Source organism: Diplotaxodon limnothrissa, linkage group LG8 (assembly GCF_057381915.1).
Source record: "Diplotaxodon limnothrissa isolate DT_005_m linkage group LG8, D_limnothrissa_male_GT1.1, whole genome shotgun sequence".
NCBI lineage: Eukaryota > Metazoa > Chordata > Actinopteri > Cichliformes > Cichlidae > Diplotaxodon > Diplotaxodon limnothrissa.
This window is the reverse complement of record NC_140603.1, coordinates 29585263-29604183: the sequence shown is the minus strand read 5'-3', so window position 1 is coordinate 29604183 and position 18921 is coordinate 29585263. Positions and strand designations below refer to the sequence as shown.

Below are 18921 nucleotides of genomic sequence, written 5' to 3'. Positions count from 1 at the left end.
TGTCAAGAACAATGAAATTGCGTTTGGGGCTTCCATACAACCCAAAAAAAAGAAGAAAATAATAAATACTCCTTAAAACCCAAGTGTACATATTTAACCCAGTGTGACTCCAATGCAATAAGACAATCCTTAGCAATAATGTTCGTAGAAATTCAGACAAAGACCTGAGAAACATGACAAAATACAACAATGCAACCCATTCAATATTATTGTACTGTGAGATATGATATCAGATATGATAGTTATCTATTTAAGAAAGAGGGGGGGGGGGGGGGGGGGGCAGGAGGGGGAAGAGAATAAAGATATGATGCACCAATGCAGACCAGTTCATTGCTATTAAGAAGTTGGATATGGTTATTGTCCGTGAGAGGGGGGCAGAGAGTTCAGGAGCCTCACAGCCTGTGGATACAGGCTGTTGGCCAGTCTGGATGTTCTGGCCTGTATAGACCTGTACCTTCTCCCTGAGGGCAGCAGATGGAAAAGGTGGCGCGCAGGGTGATGTTGGTCCCGCAGGATACTGTGCACCCTCCTCAGACAGCGAGTGGGGAAGATATTACTGATCTCTGGCAGACTTGTTCCAATAATTCTGGAGAATCATGTGCTAACAGCTGTCTAAATGACTCGGCTAAAGTTAGTAGCATGCTTGATGTTTTTGTCTTTGCACTAGGATGATGTCGGTGTAAATGTGCAGTCATATTCGTTGTGTTCCCACTAGTGATTTCAGGTTAATCTCGTTGAAATGACCTTAACGCCACAACACGGCAAATCTCCGTTAACGAGCTACCGCCGATCGCCCCGTGCATGGGGCTAGACGGCCAACACGTTAACGAGCTAACTGCGCTAACACACTAGCTCCCACCCATGTAATTGAGCATTGCACGGCACATCCAACATACTGTTTTACTTTAGTCCATGACTCGCTTACCTTCAGGGTCATACGTCACATGAAAACCAAAATAATTCCAAACGCCAGATCTGAATGGGGGAGGTCCATGTTGCAAGGAGAGCTTAACTTCTGTCTTGCTAGCTTGCCCTGCGCTCTTCCTTCTGACTATGCTGTCTGTGTTGAGCGCTCAGTGGATCTGCGCTCGACAGTGCAGCCTAGGCGGAGTAGTCGAACGCAGATTCACTGAGCGCTCAACACAGACAGCATCGTCAGAAGGAAAGTTGATAAAATAAATTACAAATGTTGTATTGTTCGATAAATATGCGTACCGAACCGAAAGCACTGTATCGAACGGTTCAATATCGATACGAATATCGTTGCACCCCTAGTAAATATGTTTATCTCTTGTGATTTTAAGTCAAGTGTCGTATTGATGGAAATGTCAGAGGGAAAAATGAATGTGGGGACAGATCAGCAGGAAATTGGGAGCAGCGTGATCATCCCTGGGTCTGATATGAATCGTATCTAATCAGGAAGTGCACTCACATGTTTCTGTCAGAGGAACACAGCCTTTAAATGGCTGAGGGTTATGGAACCATAGCAGCACTGGTTATGCTTTCCTTTTAATGCATGAAGTTAAATATACAAATATTTAAGTATGGAAGGAAAGTCTTCTAAGAAAATAAACAAAAAAAGTAAGGCCAGTTAAAAATGCAAAGCTGTGTCTCGTGGGAAAGTAAATTTGCACAATAAACATTAACACTTGAAGCAAAGCGTTTGTTTTGTCAGTTTAACAGCCAAAAACAAAAGCACATGTAGTTTTAATGATAACCATATCTAATCTGTGCTTTCAGAGACGGCATGTGCAACACAGTCAGCAGGTCTGCCTTTGAAAGGCTCCGAGGTGTATCAGGAGAGCTGGCATTTGGCACCTAAATAACTGAGATGACTCACATGTGCTGGACTGTACTGAGTAAACAGACACCATGTGAGGCTGTTTGACATTGTCAACATCACACTGTTTTAGATTTCTGTGAACTTTCTCTGCACCTCCTTGAATCCTTCCAGATTTAATATTTAGAGGCTACTGGCTGATTGAAATATGTCACTCTGCTTTGTTTTTTTCTAAACAGAGAGTCATCTGATGGAATATAACTGAAACCAGAACCAATCATGTCTCTCCTTTGATGACCTTGATGAGTTCAGACTCCTCTGATGAAGCCAGCCGTCTGACGCTGGATCAATCAATCGGTTTGCAACAGTTGATGAACATGACTGAATTTGGCTCCTGCGGTTATGTCTCTCATGTAACATCCACACAGCATGATAACAACTACATTCTCATGTTACTGGACAGCCAGTGGCTGCACTTTTATTCAAACAGATATGTTATTTGTATTGTTGCGATGGAAAAAAGTCAAACTTCAAGTAGAGGACATGTCCAACTGGCCATTTTATTCATCTTTTTTTCTTAGAAACTGTGTGTACATATGAGCAATTCATGTAATTAACATTACAAGATCATTTTATTTGCTGTACATTAGAAACTATCTGTGCTAGCAGACTGTAATCCCACATAGTAAAGGCAGTAAAGTCCACTTTCTCTTGCTTAAACTCGGTTAGACACGCTTTCCCCTGAAAACCTTTCTTTCATGTTTAATTGTGTTTCTGTGTCAATATTTAAACTGAATTTGCATAAGCTGTTGTAAACTGAAGACTTCCTTCAAACGAGGCATCAACTTCACACTGAAGTGACTGTAGTTAGTTACAGATTTCACTAGTTTGTTGACATCCATTGTAATTAGGACTGTCAAATCAAACTCTTCAGGCTTGATGCTAAATTGTACAGAGCTTGCAGCAAAAGGAAGAAAACATACTCATTAAGATGCCATCACTCTAACAAGTCAGTGCTGATGTTCCATACTCATATAACCCCCTATTCTGTGAATATATTGTAGATAGTTCTGGCACATTGTTCACATCATTAAATCTCACTGTTATTGTTACTGAACTTTGACCGTTGCATCAATGTAGCAGTTCTTCACACTAGTGGAATGTGGTGACTTTCATAGAAAGACAAGCAAAGACGATGACAAAATGACAATAAAATGTAGAAACTTTAAATCAAAAATCTATCCATCAATTTTCTAGCATGTATCTGAATTTCATCCAGGTGAACACCAAGGTGATCTCAGGCCATCCGGGAGATCTCCAGTATATCCTATCCTGGCGACTTTTCCTTCCAGGACATGCCTGGAACACCTCACCTAGGAGAAGTCCAAGAAGCATCCTGGTCAAATGGAAAATGATCTCAGCTGGCTTCTTTTGATGTTAAGGAGTAGTGGATCTACTCCAGGGGTCCCCAATCCCAGTCCACAAGGGCCGATGTCCCTGCAGGTTTTAGATGTGTCTCTCCACGTTGGTTGAGTGTGGAGTAAGTGCATATGAGAGCATGAGGGTGGGAATGGATGTTTGTGTCTGTGTGTGCCTGTATTTCTGTGTCTATATGTCAGGTTGGGTGTCAGGCGCCACCTCTCTGGGGACATCTTAGGCCCTCCAAGGTATGGAGGCCTATCTCCCCCTACCACCACTTCCCCTGCCAGTGGCGGACTCCCTCAGACATCGGTGCGTTGGTGGTTCTTTGTGTCCGGGGATGGGCGTCCAGGTACACACCGGCTCACTCCTTGGCGGCCGCTTATCGGGGCCTGGAGCCTGGGGCTCGCTCGGGCCACTTCGGAGGTGGGGTGCCCCCGGCCTCTCGGCCTGGGGCTCGGTCACTCAGGCACGGCTGGCTGCCGGCGGAGCTCACGGGCACGTCACTGCAACTCCCCCTGGCTTCTGCTCCGCGGCTGCTGAGTGAGCCCTCATCTGGGACTCTCCTCAGCTCTTTCTGGGACAGTGGCGCGGCTGCCCCTCTGTTGGTCTTCCTTGGTCTCTTGTGTTCTGGGGGCCTCTGGATGTCTGGAGTTTTGATCTCCTCCATACCTGCTTCATGCCCTGGAGGACGGGGCTGTGGCCCCCCCACACCCTCTAGCAGATCATTACATGAAGGAACCTTTTAAAAAAAAAAAACAAGCGCGTCCATGCTCACAGGTGTACACACGGGTGATCACACCCACAAACTACACCCTTTTTGGCTCCTACCTCAAAGCACACTGTGTTCTGTTGATCTTATGTGCTGCACAATAATGTTTAATATTTAGTATTTACTGTCATATTCCCATATATCATTGTGATGTTGTTTATTCTATTACTCTTGTTCTCTTCTGCTTGCTTTCTTTTTTCTTTCTCAGCAGGTGATCCAGGTGATTGATATATGCAATTTTTTCTTCTTCTTTTTTTTCTGCCCGTTCTGTTGGTTTTTGTCTTTTGCCCTTCTCCCCCGTCCCTCTTCTCAGCTGTTTCTCTTTCCCTCTTTCTTTCTCCCCTTCTTTCCCCCAGTCAAGTCTGTCCTGTATTCAGTAAGTGAAAATAAAATGAACAATAAAAGGTGAATCAAATGGACCATTACGGCAAGGCTGGGATGGTCAGTTTGGTAAAGTAAATCCGTTGGGCATCTTTCTTTGCCTTCAGACAACAATTCTGATGGCAAAAGAGCCAAACGGGACAGGCAAAAAAAAAAGAAAAAAAAAAAGAAAAAAAAAAAAGGTTTTAGATGTGTCCTTGATCCATCACAGATGATTTAAATGGATAAATTACAGTCTCAACATGTCTTGAAGTTCTCCAGAGGCCTGGTAATGAGCTAATCATATGATTCAGTTGCGTTGACCCAGGGTGAGAGTTAAAACCTGCAGGGACACCGGCCCTCATGGACTGGGATTGGGGACCCCTGATCTACTCGGATCCCTCCCAAATGACTAAACTCCTCACCCTATAGCTAAGGGAGAGCCACCCTTCAGAGGAAGCCCATTTGTGCCATTACTATCCATGATCTCATTCTTTTCGTCACTACCTACAGCTCATGTAGGTGGTTTTTAACTTACAATATAAAGTTCCTCGAGGTAACTGTTGCTGTAATTTGACACGAAGTAAATACAATCGTACTGAATTAAACATGGGTTGCTTTTACGCTCAGCCTTCTCTTCACCACCATAGATCAGTGTCGCATCCACATCCAGGGATTAAAAATATTAGTGAAAAATAAAGGTGGTGTATTAGTAAAACAGCTAAACTTACTGCAATGAGTCAACCAAATTGTTTCTCATATATGCTAATGTTATAATGCTGATGCAGCCTCCACGGCTTCAACTTGGCTCGTTTATTCAGCCACACATTTTCTTGGTTAATGTTCCAAAGGAGTTCCTGATCCTGCACAATAATTCCTCCACATCACATGCTGGTCAAGGTGGTTAGTGTTAGGATGTTTTGAGTTTATTATATTATTTATCATTTCTAGTCTTTGGTTTCTTTGTTGGAGTTCTGTCTTATGGTTTATGTCTCTGTGTCATCCTTAGTTGCTGTCTCCCCTGTCTGCTCTGTGTCTGTAAGTTCAGTCTGTGTTATGTTTCCTGTTTTACTTTGAAAGTCCGTCTCTCATGTAAATGCGTCTGGTTTTGCTTCCTTTGTCTCGTTAGGCCTGATTTGCCCAGCTGTGTTTCCCTCCTGTTGCCCATTCCCTGATTGCTCCTCTGTGTATTTAAGCCCCGTGTTTCAGTTTGTTGGTGTTGTGATCTACCCTCGTCTTGCTGTGTTTTGTCTGCGTAAGCTTATTTTGTATTCCTAGTTTTGTTACCCTTCTGAGTTCAGCATTAAAGCTGTTTTGAGTTTACGTTTTGTTTCCGTGAGTCTACATTTTGGGTCCACCATGCCTGCCTGCACACAGCCGTCACATGACAGTTAGTGAGAGAAAACGTATGCGTTAAGATGATAAATCATTGAAGATTATCCACTTGTTAATGTGAGCTGCAAAAACAACCAAAAAAAGCAGCTGGACTGCTTGAGCTCGAGCTTTTGTGAAAGGGATATGGGAACACTCACCAAAACAACAGGCACTACAGATTTCAGTGGAGTAGAGTTCACTTTATGGTATATGACATTTTATAGGACGACTACTGTACAACAAAGAATGCATAAGACTATTAGTAAAGGTAACTGAAAGCTAAATTGTAAAAGATATAATGGCAGATTCTGGTCATTAACACCCACATAGTTAAATAACGTCCCCTCTCTGCTGGCAGTACCAATTTTGCTCATACAATAGCAGTTCTTATAGTTACATTTACAACATTCAACTCTATGATAAACTTCCTTCAAGAATTAAAAAAAAAAAATTATATATATATAATTTTTTTTTCAGTTTTTGCTCAAATGAATTAGATTTTTTTTTTAAATTTTATCCAAAGAAATACTGACAGAAAAGTTGATTTTTCAGATATGAAAAAAAGTCTTCTATGAGGAAATATACTGATTAATAATAAGCTAGCAAAACAGGCTAACCACAGGCAGGTCTCTCCAGTGTAACATGTATTGAACATAATTAAATGGCACAGCAGTGCTTTAGACAGTATTACATATATACATTTATCCAGTACATTCGTGCATCATGACTCACTGAGAGCATTGTACATTTAAATTAATTCAAAAACTTCATTTCATGTGTTAACTTTGTGGTTATCAACAATAATCACAACCCGGGCTCAAAAACATGACTTCAATAATTACATTTAACTGTGCAAAATATCCTTCTAATCTAAGTGAATGCAATCTAACTTTAATGCGTAAATTGAAAATAATGTTGAGTCAAAGACACTTGAAACATTTCCCAGTTTTTGTGGCATCAGTTACGTGACTTTCATCTGTGTGTTTGAGCTCGCGCTTCCCTGTCAGAAAAAGCCGAGCACTGCACAAGTTTTTGTTCTGCAGCAAAGCCGCAGCTTCATTCCGTGCTTTGACTTTCAAATGAAGCTCTTGACTGTCTGATACCCAGGGGAACATAATAAATCAGTCAATGGGAGGTTTATCTGTTCCTCAGTGGGATGACCTCCCATTCATCTCCATGTACTGGGGATGAAGGTTCCTCTTAGGACCAGCTTAGGGAACCACAAACAATAGAAAACAAAAGGTCAGCAAGTATAACCGAGAAAATGTGAACCGAAGTTACTCTGATGGGGTCTGGCGAGCTGAGGCACGTTCACCACTGGGATGTCCTCTGCAGACCATGCCCCTGCAAAAATAAGAAAGAAATTACTTGTTTTTTGGTGTTATATACCCTCTGAAGGATTCAAAAGTGTTCAGCTTGCTCACTAATGGAGGATATTGTCAGCATGAGTTACATGATCACTGGCAGCCACTCCCTAGTTTCCCTTTTGCACCCTTTGTGGGTTTATTACTGTTTTGTTTGCTTATTCTTTTACATAATGTAAGAGTATTAGTCAGTGGAACCGACAACCATTTCCTTTTGCATTGACATTTGCACACCTCCTATATTGCTCTGCCACCATCGCTGAAACCGAGCTCGTCCTAAAGCTAATAAAAATTGAACAACAGCTACATTTGTGTGTCTCAAAGTTTCACAGGACTGTTTTGTGTTTACCTTTGCTTTTCACACACTGTCTTGTAGGGTTTATTTACCTATCCCATTTGGTGTAAAATAACTGTCTGAATTCTACTACTACTACTACTACTACTACTACTACTACTACTACTACTACTACTACTACTACTACTACTACTACTACTACTACTAATAATAATAATACATTTTATTTATAGGCACCTCTAAGACCCTCAAGGTCACCTTACAATAACACAAGAAAAATAGTAGCAATAAAATCTAATACACATGGCAAAATAAAATTTAGACATAAGGTAACCCCCCCCCCCCCCCAAAAAAAACCCTCCACAACAACAAACAAATAAACAAACAAAAAAACCCCACAAGTATAAAAGCTGAGCATGATAAAAACGAACTTAGACATTACTCTCATAACAAGAGCTTTTTTATGTTTATCACTACATTAAGAGTTATTACTTCTATAAAAATGATCACTTTTTATAGCCACGCTGACAGAACTGCATCTTATCTGTTTTGCATTTATTGAATCTGTTTTGTTCTTTCGTTTGTCATCACACTTTGTAAAGAACAGAAACTTATTCAAGTTACATTTTTAGGGTTACTTGTAGAACTTGCAAATAAAACAACTTTTATAAAGGTCTAAAAAAAACCTACGGATACAAACTAACCTGAACCTGACTGGATGTTGAAAAACTAAAGAAATATTTATAGAAACTTAAAAATAACAAACTGACTGGAAACCACTCACATGCTCATGTTTTACTTAAAACATGGCAGCACGTGCGTGGCTGTTTTTCTTTGCAAATCTAAAAACCAAAACAAACCAGCAACACTTCTAATGACACGCTCACAGTCCCACCTGCATATAGATATCATGACTTCCTGCAAAGAAATCCTAAGCACTCCTGAAAAAGTCTAAATGCATATTTTAGCATCTTTAAGTCAATCTCTACATTAACTAATGCAATTATATTAAATAAAGGTGACAACGAAAAGTCTAATTTTGCGTTTTTGTAGCCCATGAACATAGAAACATTAGCTGCCTTCCTCCATGAATGAGAGAGCTGCACACATTTCAGAGACACCTTTAAAGCCTTTAGGCAAGAATTTCACTTTTTTTTTTTTAAGATAAATGACAAACAGTGAAAACCAGTCCCCCAAATCAAGCACTACCTTTTTCATCAACATCTTTTTCTTTGATTATTTCCCAGAGGAATGACACAAGAAGTACAGAGTGCGCTCAGTCCAGGAGCATATGCACAGAAGAGGCAGACACAAGGCCTATAGAGAGTGAACGGCGCAAGATAAGAAAAAAAAATCCAGACAAAGAAGTGATTCATAGTCAACCTGTAGAAGAAGTTGCTATGGATACAGCAGGACCTGAGAGGTCGGAAATGAGCAGAGGCCACGAAGAGAAAAGCATCTGGAGTCAAGCAGGTGATAAAGAGGAGAACTGCAGAGTGACGAAGGAGGCGAGTCAGCTGCTTTCGACCTACACTTGTGTGTGCGTGCTGTGTTCCCGGTCTCCTTTTATGTTGACAGTGTGCTGCTCCCGCTGTTGGCCGCAGAGCCAATGGAAGCTCTGGGAATGAAGATGTCAAAGGACGGGTCTGGTAGCTGCTGCTGTGTGAAGTCATAACAAAGCCGTGACAAAAACATCCAAGAATAGGGACGAAGTGTGTTCACAACTGCCTGCTTGAATTCAAATGACTTCATAAAGCTTTTACATGAAACATAACCGTCATGCCTTTGGTGGTTCACTGCATTTAAAAACATTTTTAAAAAACTTTTCACAGAAATCGCATACTAACTCTTGAGATATTTCCGCAGCAGGTACCGGACATTTGAAAAAGTATGACAGAGCTGACTTGCTTGCAAAGGAAGCGGCACAGAAAGGAAAAATATACTAAAACCTTTCAGGATATGATTTCTGCATGTACAACTGTAGCATTAACTAATTAGATAGCTGCCAGGATTTTGAGTTAACTGGGAACTCTGTGTTTTCCACTAAATAAACCCTGACTGCACTGATACTACACTCAAAATGCATTTGAATGGTGACCTTGTATACAAAGTCATTAAGGGAGTATAATAAATATTTCATCAAGTTAGATTTGCTGTTAGCCAAATTGATATTAGTCATGTTAGAAAGTTTTTAACAGTTAACTTCTTTGCTAATGCTAACTGCTCAGCCAATGTGATTGGTCAGTTGCAACGTTGATCCTGGACCAAAACTGTTATGATGACATAGGAACAGCACCAGCGTGGGGAAATCTGATTGTGCCCATGCAAACAGGCAAACAGGCCTACAGACCGATCCACGACCATCTAGTAACCAAAGGTAGTAGGAAAAATGAGCATTCCATGAGATTGTTGTGATTGGTTGCTGGGGACTGAGAGCAGAAAATGATTGCCTAGAAAAACTACTGGCAACAAAATCAGTCTCAAGGAGGTTTCTGGTGCAACAGATTTCATCCACTGACAGCCAGAAACCTCCAACTACTGCCAACCAGCCGGCGAATAAACATTTCACTAGCAACCGGGGGTTATATCACATGCAATATGGTGGACAACGTTAGCTCGTTCAGTTACTTTAATCTGTGACCTCATTGCACCATTTTTAAAGAGTTTGTGATATTAGTCAGTAGTTTCAGGCCTCACAAGCTGACTGGATGTTTATTTTGTGTCCTTATTACTACAGTTTAGTTTAAGGTGGGTCTAAATTATTACTGAGTTGGGTAAATCTCTCATTTATATACAGACTGTGGTCAGAAGTTGAAAATCTTCCCATGTGACCTCTGCGCTTTTGCTTTTCTAAGAAGAACAAGTGCTCTTTAGTCACAAGGTTGGCTCAACCCTAAAGCGTACCTGGTGTTGTGGTTTTTACAGACACTAACGGTGCGCATAATTTACAAAATACATGCCATTATATAATGCACTTTTTTTCTAGAACCCGAGGAAACGCCTCCAGCTGGATGTTTAACCCCTGGCAGCTGTGATTTAGGCCACACGTGCTCCTGACAACTTTTAAATGTCCACCTGCTTTATTCATTCTCCCATTTTCCTTTGCCTGTTGTTAATTAAAATGCAAATATGGACTAAAGTACCTTGGAAGTGATGGTTGCTGGTGTTATGTGTATATGGTGTTGATGAGGTTTTCACGCTCTGTAAAAGGTTACTGTCACCACTTATTTCCATAAAAATTTGCCTAGTGCAGGAGACAGGTATGTGTGCGAGTGGAGTGGTCATATTCAAATGTGTTTTTCTGTGAATGTATCACTTTTATACTCACATTTCCAACTCCTTTGCTGATGAGAGCCAGCTCAGTGGGCTGGTACACCGAGTTACGCATCTGACCAGTGTAGCCGCTGTATGGAGACACGGGCTTGGAATCTGTGATGAACAGATATAAGAAAATAAATCTTTTAATCACCCAACAATCAGTGTGTGATATCTGTGGCCCTCTTAAGTGCTACCTGGCAATAATCCCCTTCATCTTCATATTACAACCTGCCTGCCCTCCATCTTTTACAAAGTGCCCTGCAGAGATGGCACTATATAACTAACCCCCATATTAAACAGTTGCCACACCTTTGTCGCCGTGGAGACAGCGCAAACAGATGGCGTAATGATTCTAGTGGGAGTGATACAGCATTCACAGATGCAGTCAGACACTTATTAACAAGAATGATTCAGAAGGTAAAATTTTAGGTGGGAATGATGATATTCAGTTAATGGCAGTTTAGTCATACTGTAAGACTTAATGTAAGTTAATGATTACAGTCAAATGTGCTCAAAGCAAATTCTGAGACTTTTTATGACACACATTAGTCTGTGCTAATCAGGAAAAATGTAAGAGGCAGAACCTCCTCTGCATTCTTACACATTGTGCTTATCTGTATAGTAACATATTTTCCTTACAATAGAATAGCACAAAGCCAAAGCTACTCTTTCTACCTCTACATCACAGCTACCTAATAATACAAAAAAGTCCCTTACAGCTTATAAGCAGAGACACATCACCATCCTTGCTACAAAGAACCATCTTCCATTAGCGATCCGTGATAACTATCAGACTTACTGCTCTGATCCTTTGGACTGAGCTCAGATCAGCAGATCAGATTCTGTGGTGTCATCATGTGGACAGAAAACAACCTTTCAGGACATTTTGCTGCATATTTTGTTTGTTCTTGTGTTTTCGAGGGCTAGAAAACATTCATTCATCAGCGCAAGGTCATCGTGAGAGGCAGAGTTTGTAATAACACTAAAGCGAACCTCATAAGGATGGCTATTGTCTGAAAACGTGTCAGGGTGAATGCACTGAAGAGCTCAGACACCGTTCGGTTTGCAGACAAATAGATGACCGGGGAAATGTTTGCCTTTAGGAAACAAACCGAGCGTAGCTGCTCTGAAGAACTTTTATTTCACGGTCATGTTGTATATGGCTGCTGCAGGAAAATCAGGAATATTTGATTTGGTTTTATTGCTGCTATGTAAATGTTATTGCATCATATTCAAGGAAATAAAAGACGGAGCTAAACTACCACCAGAAACATCAGCTCCACTTTGCTTTGATGAAACAAATAACACTGAATACCTCGAGGCAACACAACATTTCTTCTTGGAAATTACAAGGACAAAATCACCCCAGCTTATAGTCTTTATCTCTTTCACAAAGGAGAGAAGATGAATCGATGAATTCATGTATTGCCCAAATCCAAATGATTTTTAGTGTTTTTCTTGTTTGCCTTAAACTGGCCTTGATGTGAGATCCACAGGTTTACCCAATCATAGCTTATAAATTCCAAAACATGATTTTTAAACTTTAGACTAGCTTTAAGTTTGAGAATTGTAAGTTTGTAAAAATGTGACATTGAGTCATTCATGAATTCATCTATTCAGTAAAAAATCACCGAAACATCCATAAAAAAATCTGTAAACTGTATTTTAAACAGTCTTAAGCACTTGGAGAACTGATCTCACGTGTTTGTTTTAACATTTATGTACTCATTTTTTATACTCTTATAATCCCCCTTGTCAAAATTATGCTCAGTCTTGTGTTCATCATCTAATTTTAGGTCCTTTGACTGGTTGTCATTTTGACCACTGTAATCAGCTTTGGGTCTATTTGTCCTGGGACCCTTTTAAATGATGCCTTTGCGGATTCAGGCGTCCTATCTGAAGGTCTATTTTGGACAAGGTGCAAAATTGTGAAGCCATAAAGACTCATGACGATGTTACAATCCCTTTATAACAGTTGAAAAAACCCTTCAAAGTTAAGCGTACTTGTGAAGTTGCTTGTTTGAAGGTTTTCTACAGCAGCTCCAAGGCTAAGCTACATACCTTGGTTGGACTCGTCCATGGAGAAAGCCTTATTTTCCACATACACATTCTGGGAGGATTGTCCCTTCAGGATCGTCTCGTATCCGACTCCTTGGTTTTGGCAAAGATCTTCTGTGTAGTCTTGTTGACTCTCATCGTCACTGTTCAGACAGCAGACGTCAGGAATGGTGTACATGATAATGAAGACCCAGGCGTTTGCTACCAAAGCGATGGCTAAGGTTGGGTCATCCCACGTTGGACCCCCGGTTTTCCCATTCCCATACACGTACATGACGATCCACGCCACCCAAATACCCACTGAAAAGAGGCTTGTCACAAGGATGCAAGCGCCTTCCTTCTTCCACTGTGCGTGTTTGCCCATCATGATGGTCAGACTCGCCACCACCACAGCCAGGATCAGCACCATCACGTAGATGAGCGCCATGACAAAGTCCTCGTTAGCAATGTCACAAGGCACGGCTATAGCTTTGCTAGTTTGAGCTGTGGTGTTGGAAGGCACAATTGTAATTATCAGCCATTCTGTGTTGATGATCACCTCCACCAGCCACAGCCCCAACGCCCCAAGACACAAGACCCAAACTCGAGGCCCGCTGTTTCGTCTGGCCAGGATGTTCAGCCTCACACACTGCATCAGCTGGGAGGCGAAGCAGCCGCTGAACAGCACCCCAAAGAGGAACCTCCGTGAAGCACATGTGGAGAAGTTCTCTCCCACGATGAAGGCAAAGGTTAGGCAGAAGAGACCAGCAGTGCAGATCAGGAAGAAGGCGTGAAGAGCTACCGAGCTCTTGCGGTTGTAGTCTTTATGGAAGGGCAGGCTGGCCAGCAGCGAGATGAAGAGCACGAAGGAGAAGACGATGCCAGCTGCCGCTAAGGCCTCCAGCACGATGCCCCATACAGCTTCAGTGCTACACAGATTGTAATAAATGGAATCCACGTTTGGGCCGCAGCCCTTAGGAGTACTGTTGCTGGCCATGGAGCCTGGGAGTTGCTCTGGGACTCTAGCAGCACCTGTTCAGATGGACAAACAGGGAATGTCTGGGAGAGACACGATAGGGACAGATTTGAACAAAGAGCTAAACCACGTCACCAAAGCTACATTAGGATACAGTTGTCTACACCCAGCTGAGCAAATATCACACTTGCATGAGTCAACGTCGTCATGTTATCCTGGAAAACGTTCTATAAAAAGGTGCTTTGCTTTTATTTAGAGCTTCAGAGAATCAGGGATCTGCAGTCACACTCCAAAAATGTGGGAGGAATGTCACTGCTGGGCTCTTTCCCAACTCTAATGTTAATGATTAACACATCTGTCAACAGACATTGTTTCTGCACATTTACACAACAGTGAGGAAAAAGTGCGTTGAACCTGAGGCTCACCTGCTAAAACTCTGGTCAACTCAAATCCAAAGGTTTTGCTTTTTAGTGTTTTCTGCTGAATTACATAAAATCTGAGCATCTGGTTTTGTGAATAAACATCTCTGCAATCCTGGTTTTGTCTTTCTGCCTCGTCTGGCTGTTTCTTTTCGTCCCTATCAGATCCAATTACACCAAACTGAGGACGGTCTCTGAGTCAAATCGATAGATGCGGCGTGCGGACATTCGGTCTTTCTGACCTTCTGTTACTCAATCAGGAAGACGGATCTTTCTGGAACAAAGAGGCAAATATATTCTTTTTCTACATGTCCTCCACTCTGTCACTCCTCAAACAGACAGAATTAACTAATACATTTACTCCCAGTTTCAGGGCGTGACCACCGATCAAACAAAGTTCTTAGACCGTTCATTTTAATATTTGTTGAGTTGTTTTTTTGTAACTGTTGCCAGGGGAAATATTATAAGCATATTTAAGGCACATCTTCAATTTCAATACTTTGGTTTTCTAAACTTTTTAGGCCTTTTTTGAGGATTTTTGTGCCGGTGAAACTTTAGAGAATGTCAAATGATGTCTTGCCAGAGTCGGCCTGGCAAAGACTCCAACACAGTCTGATGGCTATCTTTGGAAAATGTGAAGAGGGGCATACATTTTGGGATTTTACCTTTATTTTCATAAATGTGACATCTTTTTCATACTACAGCAATAAAGTAAAAACAATCAAATAACAAAGAAGTTCCTGTTTTTTGACTATATACTAAAGAAATATCTATTTTTTTCTATTTTTCTGTGAATTAGAAAAATTGTCCAACTTTATACTAACAGGCCATTCTGGACAATGAGATACCAGACTTTTTGTAATTCTGGACATTAACTGCTTTAATTTTAAGAATTTAAGTCATGCTGACAGGTTTCTTTCATTTCTTTCAGCAGCATTTCTTTATCATGTGGACAAACTGAGACGTACTGTTGACATTGCACTTATTTTTCTTATATTGAGATATCCCAGGGTTTAAATGTGAAGTTAAGTTCCTTCACACTCACAGAAAGTGGATTTTCACCCGTTCGACCCACTTAGGATCAAAGTGGGGTATATGCGGCCTACATCCCTGAATTAATACAAGACATTGAATCTGATTGTTGCAATAACTGGAAATGTAACCACAGAAATGTAATCTGTAAAGTGGATTTTCAAGAGTCAAAAGGTTCTTCAGTTTTCTCTAACTTATGATATATGTTTAGCTACTTTACCACAAACTCGCACAGGTAAAACCTACTTTGTGCGCCTCCAGATGACTCAATAGGGCTTCTACACTTTGACCAGCACAGACAAAACATACACTCCAGGTACAAAATCTAGCATCCAAACTCATACTCCTCTACTCCTTTAACCTTGTGTTGTCCTCGGGATTCCCATATACTTGTTTGCCATTCACCTAGGGGTCATTTTTGACCCGAGGACAACACAAGGGTTAAACTCTTATATGGCCTTTTTAATGAAGTCTACTAATCCTATTCACTGTAGCTTTAAAAAACGTCTATATGAAGAAAGAAGCCACTTATAACAGTAAGAATAACTCAGTGAGTCAAAATTAAGAGGTGACACTAAAATGGGACGACAAGTTTACCATTACTATGACTACAAGCCAAGTGCCAGACACAATACTGCGGCTGAAGGTAATACATATTGCACCCTGCACTTTAATCTATTTGCTGTGGTACTGTCCTCAGGTCTAGGTATAACTCTGTCGTGTATTTCTCGTACTGATATCTAACCTTATCGTGAGCCCATGGGATCACAGGAGTGGGTTTTCCATCAGGAAAATGAACTGAAGAGTATGCTGCAATTCGGGATGAACTCTACTTAAATCTGATTTTCTACATTATGCAACTGAATCTTTCTTATATTCTCTACCCCTCCTTTCAGCTGTACAATCAAACACAACAATGTATAACTTAAGTATTTGAAAGCACGAGCTAACGTGTCTAACTGTTGATTTCTCCCTAAACACAGCTATTTAAAATCTATTTTAATAGAATTGTTTTCAGTGAATAACTTTTCTTTAGTTGTTAATTTAGTGGCACAAACGGTCTTCCATAAACGATCCCCTGCTCTCTCTGTCTAAATACACAGAAATCAATCTGACGCAAAGCTCAGAAACAGGCAGTAAAGCTTCAGTGAGCGTGAATAAAGGCTGTGATGGCTGTGAGGAGTTTAACTACCTGGCTGTTCTCGGCAGATTTCTGCTGGGCGCGGCTCGTTGGTTTTCACCTGCTGCGAACGCGCCGCTATAGTTGGGCACAAATTACACGGAGAAGAAGCAAACTGCGGCACAGCTGATCCGACCGCTCCCAAGTTTAGGAATCCTTTCACGAGCTTTTCCTCTCGGTGTGACTACAGTCATCCCCTCTCCACCTCTCCCCTCTTCGTCTCTCCGAGCACGCACGGAGACGCACACGCGCGCACTGCTGTTCATCACTTCAAAGGACACTACAGCGACCTACCCGCACTTCCGGGAGACTTATAACCCACGAATGATTTTCTTAAAGCGTTTATGGCCCGGCAGTATCTGATTTGTATCAAATATTCTAGGATATTATGTATCATGTTACACAGCTTGAAGCACAGATATCCGTAAAACCAGGTCACAAACAGTCTTTAAAATATTGTTTAATATTAATGAATCACATCCTAACACACTGGATGTTATTGACTCCTGTTGTAGCGTCAAGGCTACAGCTGCCCTGTAAATCAAGCACATTTTAAAAACTTTAAAAAACGGCAGAAGTCGGGCCTCGGTGTTAGAAATGCGTGCAGATTAGTGCAGGGCACACTGGGCATGTGCAGCAGCAGCTACAGGCGAAAAAAGGAGTAAATACTGTTTTGTATAAATAACTCATTTGCAAAGAAATTTAGACTCTTGATAGAAGTCATTATCATACTCTGCAAAAGTTTTTAACAACAAAATACAGCTAAAATAAAAGTATTTTCTCACTTGTGGCCCCCTTCACAGTAATGACCATGTTTTTCTCCAGTGAAAGGCCACTCAGTTCTGTATGAGTACCTCACACCTTAAATGACACCGTTTCTATTTGTTTCCTCTGAAAGGCTTCCACACAGAAGCTGTGAGCTCAGCCAATTTCAGCGTCAGCCTTCAGTCATGGGAACAGTTTCTGTTTTATTGCTTTATGGTGGTAGCTTCCAGGACACTGCCACATTTTCCCCACTGAAAGCGTCCCTGTAAGGGTCACACACAGAGGCTCAGTATAGGCCATTTTATGTGGCTCTGCTCACAACCAGCTCTTAAGTCACTCTTCCACTGATAATGATAAACAGACATTTTGAGTGAACAGCTGGGCTACCTGAACGTGTGAGTGGTGTGTAGAGACATCTAGTGGAGGATTCGAAGAATTCAGCAGCAGGTGAAGGACGCCAACACCTGCAAGTGTTTATTTCTACAAATCATCTTTAAGAATCTCTCCTCCAATCTCCTTTGCAGAAAATCTGAATGCAGTCCTGTGAAAAAAAGATTTTTTTTGGGTTTTTCATGGGAAAAATGTACTTCTAATCAATTGATTAACAGTTCATTATCAAGTGTTAGCACCTCTGTAGAGGTTTTGGCAGTTTGTTAGTCTGAAGCATTCAGGTGTGTGTTAACACACCCAGGAGTGGACATCCCAGCAAATTCACCCGAAGGTTATACTGTGCAATGCTCAGAGATACTTCAAAAAGATAAGATGCTATATACAATATGAGTATAATACAACGATGCCAGAAAGAGTATTGCACTTAGTGTTATTGCACATGTGTGGATGTGTGTGTTTGATCAGTTGACGTCTTTGTTGTGGAGTCTGACAGCAGTGGGGAGGAAAGACCTGCAAAATCTCTCCGTCCCACACCGTGGGTGCAGCTACCACTGAAGGAGCTGCTCAGTGCTGTCACAGTCTCCTGCATGGGGTGGGAGATGTTGTCCAACAGGGATGACAGCTTAGCCTCCATTCTCCTGTCACTCAAAACCTCCACTGGGGCCGGAGGGCATCCTAGAACAGAGCTGGCCCCGCGGATCAGCCTGTTCAGTCTCTTCCTGTCCCCGGCAGAGTGGTTGCCGCCCCAGCAGACCACACCATAAAAGATGGCTGAGGCCACCACATTTCTTTTCTTCATTATTCATTCGTCATTTCATTTTTAGTTTCTTGACCATCAAATGAAAATAAAAAACAGTAAATCCAGGTAAAGCTAATAAATAAAAGTAAATCAGAATTCAATAAAGACGAAGCACAATTTCATATTAAATGGTGGATGTGATAAGCTGCCAGTTTGCCCAAATTTTGACAATTCAAGAAAAGCTTTTATTTTATTTTGCTGTCTGGCAATACCTCTGTTAGCCCAGAGAGGGCAGCAAGCTCCTTTTCTGCTCATTCTCAATCATTTTAATGCAGCTTCACAGATAAAAAGAGCTGCTGTGGTTAGCACTGCGGCCTCACAGTAAGAAGCTCCAGCTTCCTCATGCAGTCCAAAGACATGTATATTAGGTCCATTACCGGTTCTAAATCACCCGTGGATGTGAGAGTATGAGGCAGCCTGCCTCTTTGCGATGCCCTGTGACCAGTGGAGCCGGTGACCTGTCCTGGGTCAGGCTACAGCCCACCTGGAACAACGAGCTCGCTCTATAGTTCAGAAAAAGGATGGACTCTGATAATATAATACATTCTGACTGTTACATTGTTGCAACTGCAGCCAAAATGTCAACACTTTTATTATTTAAAGCCTCAACATTTAAAGACATAAGCTAGAAATTCTTAAAA

The 18921-nt window shown here is 41.4% G+C and overlaps 1 protein-coding gene across 2 annotated transcripts; it reads right to left on the bottom strand.

Moving 5' to 3' along the window:
• Positions 1 to 5893: 5893 nt before the first annotated feature.
• gprc5c (G protein-coupled receptor, class C, group 5, member C) lies at positions 5894 to 16549 on the bottom strand. 2 transcript variants are annotated; one of them, XM_085361647.1, is made up of 5 exons: positions 16339 to 16549; positions 12744 to 13778; positions 10693 to 10793; positions 8897 to 9023; positions 5894 to 7049 (listed from the first exon to the last, which is right to left on the bottom strand). In XM_085361647.1, exons 2-4 carry the CDS (start codon positions 13714 to 13716, stop codon positions 8931 to 8933), a joined length of 1167 nt encoding a protein of 388 aa, XP_085217773.1. In that variant the 5' UTR covers positions 13717 to 13778; positions 16339 to 16549; the 3' UTR covers positions 5894 to 7049; positions 8897 to 8930. The 2 variants fall into 2 exon arrangements, with proteins under 2 accessions (XP_085217773.1, XP_085217774.1); XM_085361648.1 differs by lacking the exon at positions 8897 to 9023.
• Between the last annotated feature and the right edge of the window lie 2372 nt (positions 16550 to 18921).